Genomic DNA, 20,785 nt, shown 5'->3' on the forward strand with positions numbered 1-20,785 from the left:
TTTTTGCGCACATTTGTATAAGACTTCTGTCAGCTCTAAGCAGCCCAAAGTCTTTCTCTGATCAACTGGACTTTTTCTAAAGTATCGAATACTAAGTAAGGCCCTATAACTGAGGCCTCACTAACTTTGAACTAACCAACTGGAGATCTGCATCTCCTATCATAGAGAGCTTTGAATGGAGCCATCTGAATACTGGAATGATGGCTGTTGTTGTATGCAAACTCAATCAAAGGTAAATGGTCATCCCAACTACCCTTGAAATCAATTGCACACGCCCTTAGAATATCTTCCAAGGTTTGAATGGTCCTTTCATCTTGACCATCTATCTGAAGATAAAAGGTTGTACTGAGGTGAACTCGGGTACCAAGACCCTTTTAGAATGCTTTCTAGGAATGAGAGGTGAACTGAGTAACTCTGTCTGAGATAATAGATAGCAGAGCACCATACAATCTGACCAACTCTCTGATGTAGAGTTTGGAGTAATACTCAGCTGAATAGGAGGTATGGACTAGAAGGAAGTTAGCTGACTTGGTCATTCTATCTGCAATGACCCAAACTGAATCATGTTGATAACGAGTACAAGGCAAACTCATCACAAAGTCCATGTTCACTTCTTCCCACTTCCAAATAGGAATATTGAACTCCTGTATGGACCCACTAGGCTTTTGATGCTCTATATTAACCTGCTGACATGTAGAGCACTTAGCTACAAACTCTACAATATCTCTCTTCATCCCACTCTACCAATAGATCTCTCATAAGTCGTGGTACATCTTAGTGGTCCCTGGATAAATAGATTAGTATGCACCATGCACTTTTGTAAGAATTTGTTGCCTTACGTCATCTACACCTGGGACACACAGACGACCCTGACAACGCAGAACACCATCTTCCCTTTGGGAGAAAACCTGTACTTTCTGATCTTTGACTGACTCTTTCAACTTAACAAGACTAGGATCTCTATCTTGATTTTTTCACCTTGGAAACTAGGGATGATTCTGAACTACTCTGAACCCATAAATTACCCTCTTTTGAATCATCTAAGCGGACACCTAGTCTGGAAAGCTGGTGGAATTCGTAGCTAGCTTCTTCTTACTGTCCTCAACATGAGCAACACTACCCATAGACAGTCTACTGAGCACGTTGGCCACTACGTTGGCCTTGCCTAGATGATAAATAACACTCATGTCATAATCTTTCAAGAGCTCTAACCACCTTCTCTGACGAAGATTGAGATCTTTATGAGAGAATACATACTGAAGGCTTTTATGATCTATGAACACCGTATAGATAATTTCTCCAAATCTATAAGGCAAAAACTACTGCTGCTAACTCAAGATCATGAGTCGGATAATTCTTCTTATGAGGCTTAAGCTGTTTGGAAGCGTAGGCTATGACCTTACTATGTTGCATGAGGAAACAACCCAAACCTACTCTGGATGCATCACAATACACTACAAATTCATCTAAACCATCCGAAAGAGCCAAAACTAGAATTGAGGTGAGTCGAGTCTTCAACTCCTGAAAACTCTTCTCGCAAGGATCTAACCACTGAAACTTGACTTTTTTCTAAGTCAATCTGGACATAGGGGATGCAATAGATGAAAATCCCTCAACAAACCATCTGTAATAGCCAGCCAAACCCAAGAAACTCTTGATATATGATGGACAAATAGGGTAAGGCCAATTTCTTACCGCTTCGATCTTTTAAGGATCAACTCTAATGCCATCACCAGAAATAATATGACCAAAGAATGCTACAGATCTTAGCGAAAATTTGCACTTACTAAATTTGGCGAACAACTGATAATTTTTTAGAGTCTGAAGCATGATTCTGAGATGGTCTGCATGATCACGCTCACTGCGGGAATAGACCAGACTATCATCTATGAAGACTATGACAAACATATCTAAGTACTATTTGAACACACTATTCATAAAGCCTATGAAAGCTATTCGGGCATTGGTAAGACCAAAAGACATAACTAGGAACTCAAAGTGACTATACCGAGTACGGAAGGCTATTTTCAGAATGTCACATTCTCTGACTCTGAGCTGATGATAGACTGATCTGAGGTCGATTTTTGAGAAATAACTGGCACCCTGAAGTTGGTCAAATAAGTCATCAATTCTGGGGGGTGGATACTTGTTCTTGACCATGACTTTATTGAGCTGACTGTAATCAACACATATTTTAAGAGAACCATCTTTCTTACGCACGAATAAAATTGGTGTGCCCCACGGGGACATACTAGGTCTGATGAATCCCTTGTCTAAGAGATCCTTCAACTTCTCTTTCAATTCTTTGAGTTCTGTTGGTGCCATTTTGTATGGAGAAATAGATATAAGCTGAGTACAAGGAAGAAGATCAATGTCGAAGTCTCTTTTCTTTTCGGGAGGAATTCCAGAAAGATATTCGGGAAAGACATCTAAATATTCATTCACTACTGAGACTGATTCAAGATTGGGAGTTTTGGAACTAGTGTCCTCAACTCGAAGAAGATGATAGACACATCCCTTAGATATCATTTTTCATGCCCGAAGGTAGGAAATAAGCTGACCTCTGAAAGATGAAGTACTACCCTTCCACTCTAGGATAGGTTTCTTCGAAAACTAAAACTAGACAACTCTATTTCTGTAGTTGACTGTGGCATAGCAGGAATAAAGCCAATCCATGCCGAGAATGATATCAAAATCATTCGTCTCTAATTCAACTGAGTTTGCTAAAGTGACTTTCTGAAATATCATAACCAGACAGTTCCTGTATACCCATCGGGCTATGATGGTTTTACCCATTGGGTTAGAGACAGAGAAGGGCTCTGCTAGAATTTTAGGACTGACTCCAAAATCAACTGCTATGTAAGGAGTAACAAAAGATAAAGAAGCTCCTAGATCTAACAAAGCATAGACGTGTACATGAAAGATCTATAACGTACCAGTGACCACATTAGGAGAATTTTCCTGATCCTGTTGGGATTGAAAAACATAAAATCTGTTTGGGTATTGCCCACTAGTAGCACTGGAAGAGGCACCCTGCTGATTTGGGCGACCAGACTGAGCTGGAGGAAATTATGCTAACCTTGAGGACCTGGCTGGGGACAATCCCTGACTTTGTGGTATGGCTTGCCACATCTGAAGCAAATATTACTACCAGCTCTACAAGTACCCTGATGGTGCTTACCACAGTCTGACAAAGAGGATAAGTTTGGGCACTGCTAATACTGCCCTGAGACTTAGAGCCTGGCGCCCTATCTCTGTTGCCATCTCTGAATTTTGGCACCGGAGCACTGGCTGAGGAAGGAGCTGTAAAGGGTGACTTTAAGCGGAATTGAGAACGACTTCCACCCTCTGACTTAGGCTGAGCAAAGTTAAAACTACCTGTCTTTGCTCTCTTATTCTGCTCCTCCCTCATCTTAATCTTCTACTCTTCTATTTAGTGAGCATGGATCATAAGCCTGGCTATGTCCATCTCACTAATCAACATTGCATATCTGCCCTCATTAACCACACTATTATTTACCCCTGACACAAACTTACTCATCTTGGCTTTGCTATCTGCCACTACATGAGGAGCATATCTGGCTAATTAAGTAAACTTAAAAGAATACTCTTTGAACGTCATGTTGCCTTACCTGAGGTTGATAAATTCCAACACCTTAGCTTTTCTCATCTCTAGGGGAAAGAATCTATCAAGAAAGGCAGTGGCAAACTCCTCCCACTCAATAGGCCCTGCATCTCTAGCCCTCTCTATTTTCCACTATTTAAACCAAGTGTGAGCCACATCCTACAACTGATATGCAGCTAGCTCAGTACTTTCACTAGCGATAACCCCCATGATGTTCGTAACCTTTTGAACATGGTTAAGGAATTTCTGAGGGTCCTCATCTGACTTAGACCCGAAAAAGGATGGAGAATTTATTCGGGTAAAGTCCCAAATCCTGGAAGCAGCTGAATTAACCACTAGGTTGGCCGGAACCACAACTGGTCGTTTATTCTGAGCAGCAACTGACTGACCAAGAGTAGTGAATACAGCTCTGAACTCTGTATGAGAGACATGTTCGCCCAAAGGATCTTCAAGCTGAGGGGCTGACTGATTTTCAGTTCTCTTCCTGGGAGGCATGTTCTATAAACGGAAGAGAAAAGAATTAGACTGAGAGATTAGAAAAGAATTAGACTGAGAGATTAACTTGAGATTATACTCACTGGTACGACATGAATACTGAAAGAAAGGAAACTGTTCCTAAAACATCTCATAGACTCCTGAACATAAATATGGCGTGCAACACACCCATGTACAAGACTCTACTAGATGCGGCTTTCAGACTTCTTAGGACACTATTGAACCTTAGGCTCTGATACCAAGTTTGTAATGCCCTGAATCTGGTACCCAAAATGCTACACGATGCTCATAACCCCGAAGGGCCACAAGCTAACCCATGACTAATATCTGTACCTGAGCACTGCATAATATATTGTATAAATACGGAAATAAAGGTTGAAAGGCCATAAGGTTCAAAACTAATAAAACATAACATCTGAAAGTACGGTATATCAATACTAAAACAAACTGAAACAAAACTGTCTGAACATACTGTGGTCTGAAAAGCCTCTAAAACTGAACTGTCTAAATAAGGAGTTGATGGGACATGTCCCCAGCCAACTCTAACTACTGAAATAAACTAAGTAGTGAAGAAATAAAGTAATGATCATGTCCTCGAAGGATAAGGACTCACTGCTGACTCTGACTATTGAGACTGGAATGCTACTGATGCTCTAGAGCTCGTACTTTTGAACCTATGGTATAAAACACCATTATGCAAATACATCAGTACGATTGAATAAACTGGTATGCAAGTGAGGTAGGCTGAATGCAAGGGTTCATATGCATGAACAATGCTAACTGATTGTATAACATGAACGTGAGAATATATGCATGAATGAGTGAGTGTAACTGAATTCATGATGATACTGACTACTGAGTCTAAATATTGATAACATGAGTTACTGATAATTGATATAACTGATACTGAGTGACTATGTCCGATAGTCTAGGTTCTGATGGAACTAGCTAGGTTTCGTACTATACTAAATTCACCGTAGCTGACAGTCCTAAATTCTGTAGAACTATTTGAGTTCTATTACTGAGACTAAGACTAAGACTGTAACTGTGGGAAATAGTCATTTAACTGACATTCCCCTAATAAGCCATTATAGCTGAGTTAGGGTCCAATCTGTAACCCCAATTGGAAGGGTATCAATATCGCGCCACTGGTAAGGACAAGCTGTGAGTGATCCCTCATCTAACAGGTACTCTAAGAAGAATGGTGGGACCCTTATATAACAGGTTAAGCCACCTCATTCCTCATCTAGCAGGTTTGATGTCTCTACCTACACTGGTTACGTAGTTCTGGAGTGCAAAGATTACTTCTAAGAATCACACCTTCTAATAACAGGTGAGTTTCCATTCTTGGGCTCACTTGGTGCTGAATCCTACTCCCATCTGAATAGATACTGAATATGATTAACTGAACTGAACTAGACTAAGTTCATTAGGTTCTATTGACTAATGGAACACTACTGAGATTACTGGGATTACTGAGTTTACTAAGTTTTCCTGAGTTACATGACTGACTGAATTCTACTGACCCAGGCTTGACTGAAGATATCCTGAAAACATGACACTGGCTCTAGTCACACAACTAAATTGTCAGGTACAAGTACCCCCAGGAATCGATAGAAGGAAACTAACAAGGCATGACATTCTTGAATACATGACCAACATCAACAATCCATAATACAATAAGTTGGGGATTTCATAAAGTACATGGTTATCATAATCTTATACATGAATGGAAAAGCATATAAACATGTCATAATTTCATCAACTAAACTTATAGAAGCCATTGTGATCATAAGGGTAAAGCATGCACTTATCATTTGGGTCACAATTAAGATATGATGCATAATTTCTAGCCCCTTCGACATTTTATCAAACACCTTGCATGCACAACTTAAAGCATAGGCATAATCATCAAAGTATCATTGCAAAACTCCATGAATCAACTAAACTTATAGATTTCAAGCCACACATTAACATAGTTTCATAAATAACACATAAATATTTTAGCTTGGGAATCACATCATCATAATCTCATGAACATAATCAACCCACAAACAAATATTCACAATACATGATTTAAAACTTGATTCTTGAACTTCATGGATGGAAAGAATCCATGAATGAACACTATGCATACCTTAGTTCTTGATTCTATGAAGTTTGACGGTGGAATTTTCTTGAATTTGAATCCCCAATTGAAAACCCTAAACTTGTTCTTGAGAAAAATTGAGAGAAACTAGTATATTTTGGGTGAAAATGGCTGAATTACGTGTTATTGGGTTGATATAGGGGTGAGAAATTGACCTTGTTGCTCTTAAAAATGCGAACATTTAATGACTAAAAATTAGGCATCGATGCGATACCCGACGCATCGCGCCATGATCACGCCAAGCCTCAGTGGTTTCATTGGCAGTCCCTGCAACAATGTTAACCAACGCGATGGGCAACGCGACGCGCCAAGATTTCATTGGTCCACTATTTTGGGACACCAAACATGGTCTAATCGAGGTCCAAAAAATCCGAAATTCATCCGGGAACACCTATTGACCTTTCTGATCATGAATTAACAAACATACAAACCATTAAAGGACATTAAGGTGGCGAGACCAAAAATAAGATAAGTCTGGGAACTTAGCTAAAGTTTGGGAGCCCTTGACAAGATTATAGCACTGAATTAAGCTTAGAAATTTTGCGGGGTCTTACAATATCATCATCGACATCTGGACTGTATGCCTCTTCTCCTAAATCTGGATCTACTACCTCTTCTTTCTCTTACTCAATATCAGAATCTCTAATCTTTAGCTCCTTATTTATGGGCACGTCATCATCAATAGGCTCTACAAATTTTAGGCCTATCTGCAGCAAAGTCCAAGCACGGTTATCGAGAGGGTAATCTAACTTTACAACACTCATATCCTTATTCATAGCTGGTTTACCCCCTACTCTCAGCTGGAGTATCTGTAGCCCAGACATATGTGCAGTAATCTTATCATTTAGAGCCTGACGCTCGGCATAGTAAGCATCATCCTATAAGTCATATCTAGTCCTTTAGTCTTGGACACATCAATAGGGTGCGTGTTTACTAATGGCCTATAATCTAGCACCTCCTCCTCAACCTCTTGACTCTGCAAAAACTTAGTCAGCAATCCACCAAATCCATATATACACCCCTGATAGTAGCTCGCTTTCTTTATTGTGGACAAAATCACAGAACCTACATTAATCTCAATACCCTTCCTCATCAAATCATAGATCTGGAAGACCCTAGCACGTGTAACATCTGTCATGTGTTTTCTTAGAATCAGGAAATAGAATCATCTACATGTATGCCTCTATGTTCATTTAAGCATACGGTAATGTCAGGTGGAGGCCACTATCTTTGTGACGAGTCCATCTAGCTGCAAACCTATTTTTGCACAACAGGTGTATGATGTCTGCATATAGAGGGGTAATGTTCAGCTGCCTCAAAAGGACTGCATCTTCCTTGGGGATGCCTAGAATTTCATTCACAATATGGTCTGATAAAGTTACTACCTAACCACGAATTTTCAATTCAGAATTGGGATCCCTGGGGTCCCAATCAGCATAAAATTCTTAGATGAGCTGCAAGTTGCACTCTATGGGCTGCTAAAATATAAAGTTCATATACAGTTATTCCAACCTATATACCATGCTAGGGTACTCCCTCAGTAAGGTCGCCTGATTGATAAACTCATTTGTGGCATATTTTGTCTTATTGTGCTTAGCATACCATTTCTTGTTGGCTTCTTCTACCGATCTGGTCTTATATCTATAGTTTGCTCGGGGGAACTGCAGGAGCTCTCGGTACCCAGTTAGTTGGCCTATTCCTTTTCTTAGATGGCTCAGATGGGCCAGCGATATCCTTTCCTGTTGGTTGTCTGCGGTCCTTAGTACCTGTCATTCATAATAGGCACAAATAAGTTAGGCAAGACATCACTTTGAACTAGCAAACACTAAGTGTGGTAGGATGTAAAAACCACCCCAAACTTAGTTACTAGCATGGTTGCTACAGATGTGAACTAGAGTACTTAGACTTCCCCTTGTTTCTCAATAACATTTCATGTTCATAGCATCTACACAACCACAGTAAACCACTTGGGCATCACTTTACTCATGCTTCAAGCATACACCCATTTATGTCCAAGGTATTTCATCCTCACAACATTATCAAATCAGCATTTTCTTTTAATTTATCTCATAAAAAAAGTGTGATTATATCTATGCAAGTTCCTATGCAACTATTACTCATTGATAATAGAATTCCCCAACATTCTAAAGCTAGAACTTAACATGATACTCATAGTGTTTTCATTTGATAGAGCTTTGTGTGTATTCATTTATTTGTGTGACTATGATTCATGGAACCCACTTGTGTAAATTAGACATTTCAAATACCATTATGAGTTACCATGATTTACTTGGTTTGCATACAAAACCTCAACATACAGATATGTAAGACTTAAGCATCTGTCTGCATAAGATAATTTTTTAGGGTGCAAAATGTACCCTGTTATAGGCTTACTAAAATCAAATACACACATTCACCATATCAAACATCATAGCCTACTTATATACACAATGACCACAATGATTGATTGACTTTAATGAGGTCTTCTATGTACATACCCATGTAAATGCATACCAAGTTACATACTCCAAGCACTAAGAATTTCACTTCACAACCCTTAATACAACTCACAACTCATATTAGTAGTGAACATCCACACAATCACCATGCCCAATTTTAATTTTAACAAGTGAAATAGAAGTCATTCCAATAACTTAACTCAGCACACTCACCAAAACATGAATTAAAATCACATTACAAAGCATAATTTACCAAGTCATGTTCATGTGTAGGCAAAATGATTTAACGTACACAAAGTGTCACAATTGGGTGTTTACTTGTGCACCCATTACTAAACAAGAACTCTAACAAATAATATCACTTAGTTCATAGGGTGAGTTTTTCAACCACTAAAGGTGAGTAAAATATAATAGAAGCATTTAAGCACTTACCCAAATTGAAGTAATGAAGAGGAGTTGAGGATTATTTCTTGGCGTGTCGCGCTTTGAAGATTCAAAGAGGATTTAGGGGAGAGCATCGTGTTAAGGTTAGATGAAATAAGGGGAGTTAGAGTTAAAAGGGGTTAAAAAAGGTTGGGTCGAGTTAAACCCCAACTTTCAAATTAAATTTCCCATAATAGACCTCCTCTGCTTTGCGGAGGTTGGTTTCCACGCTATGCTCCGCGACGCAGGGCTATTGTAGAGGGCTACTATTTTGTGCACTCGAGGGAATTTTATCCCCCTTTTCTTGCCTTCATTTTTCCTCAACTCAAAGCATATTTTACGCACCTAATAGCCACCCGAACATAAATGTACTCACTTCTAGTTCTTCCTCATTCCATGAAGTTGCTCATTCCTACACTCTCAACAAAATCTACAGAAATACATAAGAAAAAGTGGATTGCCTCCCACCTAGCGATAGTTTGGATCATGGCTCGACACATCTTTTTGTGTTTTTAATTTCTTTTCTCCTTTTTTTATTTTTATTTTTCAAATAACGAAGAAATAAACTAAGTTATTACATTACATTTGTGGGTTGCCTTCCATGCAACGCCTTATTTAATGTTGTGGCACGATCAACTCATCTTCATTCACCTTTAAATGTAATGGACGTATTGTGCCTGTCCACATGATCTGCCCAATAATGCTTGACTCTCTGCCCATTTACCAAGAACGTACCACTTTTGTCCTCATGCCACAGTTCAACAGCCCCATGAGGAGTCATTTTCACAACTTCAAAGGGTCTAGACCACTTGGACCTTAATTTACCTAGAAATAGTTTCATCCTGGAATTAACTAATAATACTTGTTGGTTGGGCTCAAAGACTCGAGTCATAATTTGCTTATCATGCCATCTTTTGGTCTTTTCTTTATACAATTTTGCATTTTCATACACATATAAGTGAAACTCATCGAGTTCACTCAATTGCAACAGCCTCTTCTCTCCTGATATCTTTAGATCAAGATTCAATTTCTTCACTGCCCAATAAGCCTAATGGTCAAGCTCTGCGGGCAAGTGACACGCTTTTCCATACACCAAATAATAAGGAGAAGTCCCAATAGGCGTTTTATAGGTTGTTCTATATGCCCATAGTCCATTATCCAGCCTAACCGACCAATCCTTACGTTGCAGAATCTGTTTGATCTCTCTATTAGATACTTTCACTTGGTCACTCATCTGTGGATGATAAGCAGTGGCCACCTTGTGTTTGACTCCATACTTAGAGAACAAGTTCTTGAACCAATGATCCACAAAATGCATTTCCCTATCACTAGTGATTGCTCTGGGTGTGCCAAAACGAGAAAATATATTCTTCTTGACAAATTTCATCATCACCATAGCATCATTAGTGTGGAGTGATACAGCCTCTACCTATTTGGACACATAATCTACAGCCCCTAAAATATACAGATTCCCATTCGATGGTGGAAATAGGCCCATGAAATCAATCTCTCATATATCAAAAATCTCAACTTCAAGAATATTATTCAGGGGCATTTCATGGCGCCTCGAGAGAGTGCCCATCCTCTGGCATTGATCACATTTTTGACATATGCTATAGCATCTCTGAACAATATGAGCCAAGAAAAATGTAATACCTTTTTTGTTGTCCATTCACCTCCATGATAACCTCCATAAGGTGATGAATGAAAACTTTCCAACACCTATTTGGATTCAGTTTGCGAAATATATCTTCTCACAATTCTATCAGCACCTTGTTGGAACAGATAAGGCTCATCCTATATGTATGAGTGGGAATCATGGAACAGCTTCTTCTGTTGACTTATGGCATCTAGATGATACATACCAGTAACCAGCAAATTCACTATATCAGCATGTCAAGGAACCTCTACAACATCCAGTGCCATCAACTGCTAATCCGAAAACTCCTCCCGAATACACAATGTAATTTCAGCAATGAGCATAACTCTCAATCTTCGATAAATGGTCATAATAGAAGATCTCTCTATCATGAACTTCTAAATAAAATTCTTGGAGCAGAAGAATCCACCTGATTAACCTTGGCTTTGCATCCTTTTTGTTGAACAAATACCGGATGGCAGTATGATCGATATGAACAATTACCTTTGTGCCCACCAAGTATGCTTTGAATTTATCAAATGCATAGACGATTGCCAACATCTTTTTCTCTATGACTGTATAATTGACCTGGGCCGCATATAAAGTTTTACTGCATAGTAGATAGAGTGAAATACCTTATCTTTGCGCTGCTCCAACACTGCTCCAACAGCCACGTCACTTGCATCATACATCAGCTCGAACGGTAATGCCTAATCAGGAGCAAACAAAATGGGTGCCTCTGTCAATCTTCTTTTTAAGTTCTCAAATGCTTTTTGACACTCAGCCCCAAAGTCGAACTTTAACTCTTTTTTGTACATGGGACTTGCTATCTTTGAGAAGCCTTTAATAAAACATCTATACACTACTAGAAATTACCCCTATTACAACAAACCTTTTGGCAACGCTTCTAAAAGCATTGCTATAGAGCATATATTGCAATGCTTCTAAGTGTTGCAAAAAAAAATTGTTTTAGTTGAACTATTTTGTGTTATAACCGTTGCTATTGATGAATAACCATAGCAATAGGGTTACTTATAGCAATGGTTGCATGAACTGTTGCCATAAAGCCACCTATGGCAACACTTAATTGACACAAAAATGCTATTGCATCGGCTGTATTTTTTCCCTCCCAAAATTTTCACTATATCCACCAAAAATTAAAATAATATATAACATAAATTAAAGAAGTATATATTGAAAATTTTCCATGACTTAAATATTTCCCCACTCTCAACCACGCACTGCCATACGCTCCGACCACATGCCACCACCGGTACGCTCCTACGACCACACATGACACACCACCAGCTCCGATGACCACACACAACACGACACCAGTAGCTCCGACCACACACCACCAGTAGCTCCGACGACACACCATCAATTCGATTTCAGCTTTCAATTTGCACTTTAATTTCAGAGCTAATTTACGATTTTCTTTTTTTATTTGATGATTTTAAGGTTAGTGTATTCTTGTAACTGATAATTTTGACTTAATTTTATGAGTTTCTATTTTGGGGTTTTCTTTTAGCAGATGCTCCTTTATGATTTGAAAATGAGTTGGAAATCAGAAGTACTAGTCATGGAGCTTGACAAAAAAGGATTGTTGGTATATATTGTTGTGTCGATTGCCTCTTATCATGTATTTACTTTTAGTTTTGATATTTATGATTGTAGAGTAACACCATATTGTTCTTTTTTGGTCTTAATCTTTCTGCAATTTTATCTTTTTTTGGCTATGTTTAATGTTTTGGTACATATTTTCAGTATGCTTAGGTTTTAAAATAATTCCATCTAATGTTATCTATTGAAAAAAAAAAAGGATTGTTGGTATATATATAGTTGCGTCGACATACTTATATCATTGCCATAAAGAGGAACTCTATTTGATTCAGTGGAGGCATTATTTCTTTCTTCTTTGTCTTGATGGTGTAACTATAGTTAACTTGTAGCTGCTGTTGTCAGTCATGCTGGACTGCTAGGGGTTGGAGTATATGCTTTCATATTGTTGTAATTGTAGAGGAGATTTTGAGAGAGCACTGGGAAGTAAAAAATTTGAGCTAGTTTTGGTCATCAATATTTTGTGTTTTACACTTATATTCAGAATTGTTCAAGATAGAAGGGGCCTCTTGGAGTTACTGATCAAGTTACTGCCATGTGGCTAGAGGTCATGAGTTCAAGCCGTGGTGAAAATCTCTTGCAGAAATGCAAGGTAAGATTGTGTACAATAGACCTTTGTGGTTTGGCCCTTTCCTGGACCTCAAGCGTACCAACGCGTAGTATATTGGACTACCCTTCTATTCAAAATTGTACGAGATAAAAGAACCATTCGAGGAGTATGCATAAATACATACATACAGGCACCACAATCAAATCTATACACATTATTATTTCAATCAATAAGTAGGAAGTAATTATGTTACTTATGTACTTAGTGTTTTATCTCCTCTTCTGTTTTTCCTTCTTTTGCTCAGTTGGGTGCTATTAGGTGCTCTTAGAGGTGGTTTAGACTTTGCTTTTAGGAATGAATTGTGCAGTAAAACGTATGAAGGGACAAACATGTCGAGTACCCATCACTGGGTCATACAGTAACCTTTGAAAAGTATGCATGCTTTCTGTAGATGTCGCGATGCTATTGCTGTTAACATTTCTCTTTTAATTCCTTTGTTGTTCAGCTTTCTGCAGACTTACGAGATTTGAGGAGACTGGGCCGTGCTAGCTTATCTTAAAGACAAAGGCACCGAAAGCTTCCTCCCTGGTCAGTGCTAATCCAATCACCTCTCTGAAGCACGTAAGTTGTTTCAACTTGCATGTTTTACATGGAATATTCGACATAAAATCTGGTTTTGCTTTTTCTGAATTATGAAGGAGAAAATGTACTAGTTTAATAATATGCTTTTTAACTCTTCTGTAGTTCAGTGACCAAACTTTCGCCAAAGAAGTGGGGTATTTCTGGAACGTCTAGCTTTCTTTTGGCTACATTGTTTGCTGGAGTCTCAATTCTGCTGAACCAAGGAATAGATATTAGGGCTAACATTTCTGCAGTCTTGGGTCTTGCCATTCTAGATGCTATATTACTTGGTGGGTCTTGCTTAGCACAAATCTCCAGCTTCTGGCCTCCCTACAAGCGTCGAATTTGTGTTCATGAAGCAGGCCATCTCCTTATTGGTAAACCATGTTTCTGCAACACAGAAGTTACTGCAATAGAATGAAAGTACTTTAGAAATTTGATTCATCCATCTTTCATATATTAAGTTAGGATAACCTGTACTTCTGGATATTTAAGTTTCGATACGATGACTTGCCATAGATATCATCAGCTTGTTTTCCCAACAACAACTGCTCAGAATATCAGTATTATCCTGTTTATTACTATCAGTCTTTATTGTTTGTAACATTCGAAGGAAAGTAAAGTTGTAAACCTACCTCTTATAGTAATTCATATATCCTTTGATATAACTGCAGCATACCTGATGATTTGTCCAATTCGTGGTGTAATTTTAGACCCAATCGTTGCAATGCAGATGGGCATTCAAGGACAGGTATGTCACTGTAGATCCTTCTTATTGTCTCTCTAGTTCCCAGTGTAATGCTGAACCACTTGTTAAACTAACAGCCAACAAAGACCACAAATACATAGATAACTGCTCCTCCCCTTCTCCTTAAGTCTTTTAAGGCAAACAGATGGGAATTCAAGACATCTATTTCTGACCGAACATGCACAAAATAGTATTTCATTAGATGCCACACACTGTACAACAGTATAATCCATGACATGATACAGATTTTTCTTATTTTCCATTTCCCTCTTGTGGGATGACATTGGGTTTGTTGTTGTTGCTTCTAGAAGCTTCCAAATTTAGGGATTGACTATGTGTCAGCGTACACTCTTGCAGTTAGTTATCTTGTCGGTATTTCTCATTGAAGAATAGGGGACATGGCACAGTGCAACATATTTATGTAGGCATCCCTCAATTTTTTCCTTTTCCTCAGTAGTGATTGTCCTTGTTCCATGAGAGAAACTTACAATTTAAATAGTGAGAGCTTCAGTTTCTTATTTTCTTGGAAATCAAAGTTGTCTTCCACACATAAGGTTGTGGACCCATTTTGGAACTTGAACAAGTTAAAATTTGCTCACTTTGTCTTGTGATCTTCTTCTATTTTTCTTTCATGCAGGCAGGAACACAGTTTTGGGATGAAAAACTTGAAAATAAGCCCGCTGAAGGCCGGTTAAGTGGTACTGCATTTGACAGGTGGATGTCCTAGTCACTTATTTTGTTTACGATTATTCCCTGGACAAAATACATTTCTATGCTGGAACTGGCTCTCTCAATTTTCTACATGCCATATTATTTAGTTCTTTGCAAAGTCTCGTCAAATCTCCATAACAAAGGAGATCAAGAAACACAGTTTCTTGCACCAAGGTAATTAAAAATAAATTTTTCAGGTACTGCATGGTTCTATTTGCTGGGATTGCCGCTGAAGCTCTTATATATGGAGAGGCCGAAGGTGGAGAAAATGATGAAAATCTCTTTCGGAGCATCAGTGTTCTTCTAGAACCCACACTCTCTGTGGCACAGGTCTTTCTCTGGTTAAAGGTATTTGCTTGTCTAGTAACTCTTTGCTTTTGTAATGCAACATTCGATGTTTTCAAACAAATGTCAAATCAAGCAAGGTGGTCATGCTACAATCTTATAATCTGCTGAAATGGCAAAAGCAAGTACATAGAGCTGTAGTAAAATCTATTGAGAGTGGATGCAGTCTGAGTATGGTCATTAAGAAAATTGAGGAAGCCATGTCAAGATATTCGTAGTGTTCACATTTTGTGTTCAATTTGTCCAACCATATGTACCGCTGTGAAATGCCTCGAACTCTTTGGTTAGCGCTTTCATCCATCTTATTCCAGAGTATGTGGTAGCACTTGTGTTAACAATTAAACCTTTAATGTGAACCTATTTGAAGTCTCTGGGAATGATACATTACATTCATTTCATTAAAGTTTTATCTGTAACTTCTATTTGACTGTCTCATAGAACCAACTGGCTTTGGTTGTATTCTCTATTTTTGGCTTAAAGGCTTTCTCCCTGTTCAATGATAAATGGGCTGAAGTGTATCGTGAGATTAGGGAGCAAACTTTTTGTTTGATTGTGTCTTTGGTTGTATTCTCTATTTTTTGCTTAAAGCCTCTCTCCTTGCTCTATGATAAACGACTGAAGTGTGACGTGAGATTAGGGAGCAAACTTTTTGTTTGATTGTGTCTTTGGTTGTATTCTCTAATTTTTGCTTAAAATCTCTCTCCCTGCTCAATGATAAACGACTGAAGTGTGACGTGAGATTAGGGAGCAAACATTTTGTTTGATTGTGTTGCTGAGTAGTCCGTGTTTCAGATATTACATTCTTCTTAATCTTTTGGAAAATAAGATTTTCTCCAATAACTAGGTGAATTGGATGGAATTCTTTACTTGCCTAAACTAAAAGATTCCACTGCCATGAATCCAGATGAATTATCCAAATGAAAAAAATCCCAGAAGAGGCTTTGCTGCTTCTATTCTGGAAAATTGGTAGAAGATCTTTGTGCTAGGGATTCATTTATCATCATCATCTCTCCTTTGGTATTACGATTTTTGGTGATAAAATTGTACTTGTATTGCTACTCTGGTAAAGCCTGGTATGTATACAAAGTGTGGAGGACCTAGTAGGAAAATATGGTTGAGTAAAGGATATCCCATCATCTACACCAATAAGAATCTTGTAGTGCATATTCGTGTGTGTTGTAACAGAAAACAGTATTTTTATCATCTTGCCTTGTGAATTTAATTTCATTTGCAGATGTATTTTGTTTCCAAGATACTGGCAGAGAAGGCTGCAATGGAAGAAGCTAAAAGAATAACATTGATTCATTAGCATCATACCACCACTGGTTGTTGGTCCATTCATCACACCTACATTGCCACCTAGCTTAATCACTGCCCTTTCACTAATTACCGGTATGATGTTGATCATAATGTACAAAAGATAATTACTTTAATCTCAATAATAACTTAAATAACAGATTTTCACAATCATGGCCTTAATCAGATTGAGATGTGCGGGGAATGAAGCTCACTACTGCATCATTAAACAAGGTCAATATGTGCATTTGGATGATCTTTGTGAGGCTCATATATTCTTGTATGAGCATCCCAAGGCAGAAGGAAGATTCATTTGCTCGTCTCATCATGCTATCATCTATGATGTGGCTAAGATGGTGTGACAAAAATGGCCAGAGTACTATGTTCCTACTGGGTAAGCCTCTCTGCTATCCTCTGTATTCCCAAGTATATTTGTCTCCTCCATTGATTGATGGCTTGGTAACTCAATCTGGTTTAAATAACATCATGTTTATTTCTTGGGCTATTATCTTAGCTTCAGGGGCGGCTCAAGCATATTTGTGGCCTAAGGCGAAAATCAAACGGAGGCCTTACAATTTTAAGAAAAAAAATAACTTTCTTTTAATGAACTCTATTTTCAAAATTATATAATCGATTTTTTCTAATTATTCTTTTTTAAGTAATAATATAATTAATGCATTTAATCTTTCTTGAGACAGTACTCTAGATATATGAACTTCTAATAATTCTTTCCTTTTCTATAAAAAAATATTTTTTTTATAAATAATATTCAATTCTTTTAAAAAAACATATTTATGTTATTGTAAGAAATTAGGCCCCTCAAATTTGGGGGCCTAAGGCGGCTGCCTATTTTTTTACAAGGTAGAGCCGCCCCTGCTTAGCTTCCTTATCTTTCCAATTAGATGCATTTTCTATGGTTGTTAGACTTAGCATTGATTCATGTCCTTACATACTTTTGTTATCTTATCTTATGTTTTCTTTGGGACCTTATGCAGGTTGCCCAGATCAGTACTTGAACTGTCTAAGAAAATGATAATAGAATCAAGTAGGAATCCTATGGCAGCAGCTGTTGAAAAGGAGGCTGGATGGATGCTCTTATCCTCACTGCTTGCATGCATGCCAAAAGAGGTACAGTAATTGATTTTGTAGATACAATTTCTCCTGTGTTTCTCATGGTGCTATTTCATTCTATGCAGTAACTTGAGGATCAAGTTTTTGATATTCTTTCTTTATGGGCTTCTGCATTCCAAGGAATTCCAGAACGCCGTATCAGTGAAACAAAAGATCTTCAATCTAACAAGGTTAGATATGTAAAACTTATCGAAAATGATTTATTACAATTTTAGAACTTATTCGTTGCATGTTAGATATGTTAAATTATATTAATTTGACATACCTATCCTGCCATGTGTGAATAACATATCTAACCTGCCAAGTATAATATTCCTCTAAAAAAAAAAAAGAGAAGAGACATTGAACTTTATATAAATATTTATTAATTTTTTGGTAGGATTTTAGGAAAATTTCATCTGGATAGTGATATGGTGACTTTGTGTGCATATCTACCGTTCAATATCTTATTAGTTAGCCTAGAACCTATATTTTGGAAGAGCCAGTATCACAACTCTGACCAACATTAGATGGATGGATGGATGGATTCAATAACTATTGAGTGTTTTATTGTCATGCTCTGTTGAGGCGCATAAACATCTATAAGTACTGCATATGTCTTCCAGGCCTCAACATTAGTCACCGGTGGAGCCTCAACAGGGTGCAACGCCGGCGTACTCATTTTTTCTCTCTTTCTTTGTTTGTCTAAGACTTTAAACTTGGGGCGTAATAGTTCTAAGACATTTGTATTTGTTGTGTATAAGTATAGTAGAAGTGCCCTAGTGGAATTGGTAAAGGAAAAGAAAAAGCAAAAGGGAAAAGGAAGAGGCAGTGTAGCTGGGAATTTGGTAGTTAGTGAAAGAGAAGCCACTCTACGGCTTCTTGAAATAGAACATCATACCATGACTTAAGAGAAAGAATAGTAGTTGCATTTCATTTTGACATATCAAACTCAGTTGGTATTTGGTACTGAAGCTAGATATAAACTCAGTTATAACTAATATGTTGCATATTATTGGACTGTACCAATGGGTTGTACCATATTAGAAAGTATCAAGCGATTGTTATGGTATTGTATGTTAATAAGTTATGCTCTTTTGAAGTCTTTTTGGAGTGAAGAACCCTGTTTATTTCCTTTTTACTTTTGCTTTTGCTTCCTTGGTCATTATGGTATTATACACGATCGTCCAACTTACCCTCTTTAAATATGATGATCCAATTTTCTGGCAAATCACAAGAGAAAGTAGCCGTAGTCAAAGTTTAGACTGCTTTTCGTGGTTATCTGGTATGCTTTTGCTTGCATTTTGTTTCGACTGGTTTTTCGGATATGGTAATATGACTTCTGAAAACTTCAGTATATCCAGTTTCATCTCATTTAATTGTTGTGACTTCAGAGAATGTAGAATAATTGGTTGCATTTTTTATTTTTATTGTTTTGGTTTATCATTTATAGGCTAGGAGGGCGTTGATGGCTTTAAGAGGACTTGTCAGACTCAAATCACTTGTTGATGGACCTACTACCAAGAGGGAAACTGCAAATGCTCTAAAATGCATGCAGACACTTTCTCAGGTGCAATCTCAGATTAGTTGTAGAAGGATCAGGATGTTGGAGGAGAACCGAGCAATTATGCAGAAGAATGTGAAAGAACTCAAGAGTTTGAGTTATAGTTTTTATTCTTTATTCTCCTTTACCTTAAAGAGAGGATTTGGTGGTTTCAAACTAGTTGCATATTTTCGATTATGAGATTGTTGTTGAATGATTTTGTTTTGTGCTGTGTATATATTGTGTTATAATTTATTATGTATATAAATAAAAATTTACATTAATACGAGTGACTTTATATAAATCGTTTCAGTTTAATAACATGTGGCAATAATCATAGCAATAGGTGAAAAAGTGTTGCAACAGAATAACAAAAGAATAACAAAAGTGTCGTTGCAATAGATGAAAATAGGCGTCCCAATAAATAATGAAATAGTTGTAATAGGTATTCAAAAAACGTTGCAACAGAATAACAAAAGTGTCACAATAGGTCCTGTTACAACGGTTTAATGTCGTTGCAATAGCTTCTATTATAACGGTTAGTAACCGTTGCAATAGATAAAAATATGTGTCTCAATAAGTTGAAAAATAATTGTCGCCATAGGTCAAGCTATGGCGACGGTTGTATGAAATTGTTGCCATAGCTTAACTTATGGTGACTGTTCAGACAACTGTCGCATAAATCGTTGTCATAGACCTATCGCAACGCTCATCTATAGGACGCTTGCTGAACCGGTTCGGTAGAGCTATGGCAATGGTTTTTTCCTATCTTATTGCAACGGTTTTACAACCGTCACCATAGGGGTAATTTCTAGTAGTGATAAAACCCCGCATGACTAAAAAAGCTTCTCACATCTTTCACTGACACTGGATATGGTAGCTTTTCAATGACCTCCACTTTAGCTCTGTCCACCTCAAGTCCTCTATGTGACTCCTTATGACCAAGGACGATATCTTCCTTGATCGAAAAGTGGCACTTCTCCCAATTTAATATGAGTTTAGTCTCTTCATAGCGAACCAAGACCCTGTCTAAGTTTTGCAAGCACACATCAAACGAATTACCAAATATGGAAAAATCATCCATAAATACCTCGACAAAATCCTCCAATATATCGTAGACGATAGCCATCATGCATCTCTGAAAAGTTGCTTGTGTGTTGCAAAGACCAAAGGGCATACGTGAAGAGATCACAAAAAAGGAAATCAAATTGGATGATAAAATTGATAGAAGTAATGATGATGATGATGATGATGATGACAAGTAATACATCGAATTCCTAGGATGCTCCCCTAGTCTCGAGTTTGGTGAAAGTAAGGTTGTTTTTCTTACCATGATAGGCCTTTTGACGGAATAAGGACAGGTGAAGGTGGTCTTCTCCTGATCTTTTGGCATTATGGCTATCTGGTTATGGACTGAATACCCATCCAGAAAGAAGTAATATTCTTGTCCC

General features: G+C 37.8%; 1 protein-coding gene and 1 long non-coding RNA gene across 2 annotated transcripts; both read left to right on the forward strand.

The window, feature by feature from the left end:
• The first annotated feature begins 11,880 nt into the window (after positions 1-11,880).
• On the forward strand, positions 11,881-13,581 carry LOC107853232. The gene is made up of 3 exons (XR_007050749.1): positions 11,881-12,251; positions 13,265-13,392; positions 13,466-13,581. It is a non-coding gene; the product is annotated as an uncharacterized LOC107853232 (long non-coding RNA).
• A 71-nt stretch (positions 13,582-13,652) lies between these two features.
• LOC124895915 lies at positions 13,653-19,623 on the forward strand. Its single transcript, XM_047406461.1, has 10 exons — positions 13,653-13,666; positions 13,705-13,958; positions 14,256-14,332; positions 14,967-15,043; positions 15,238-15,388; positions 16,620-16,777; positions 16,869-17,075; positions 17,677-17,809; positions 17,878-17,982; positions 19,245-19,623. Exons 1-6 carry the CDS (start codon positions 13,653-13,655, stop codon positions 16,692-16,694), a joined length of 648 nt encoding a protein of 215 aa, XP_047262417.1. The 3' UTR covers positions 16,695-16,777; positions 16,869-17,075; positions 17,677-17,809; positions 17,878-17,982; positions 19,245-19,623.
• Positions 19,624-20,785: the final 1,162 nt, after the last annotated feature.

The sequence above is a fragment of the Capsicum annuum genome, chromosome 2 (assembly GCF_002878395.1).
Source record: "Capsicum annuum cultivar UCD-10X-F1 chromosome 2, UCD10Xv1.1, whole genome shotgun sequence".
Lineage (NCBI taxonomy): Eukaryota > Viridiplantae > Streptophyta > Magnoliopsida > Solanales > Solanaceae > Capsicum > Capsicum annuum.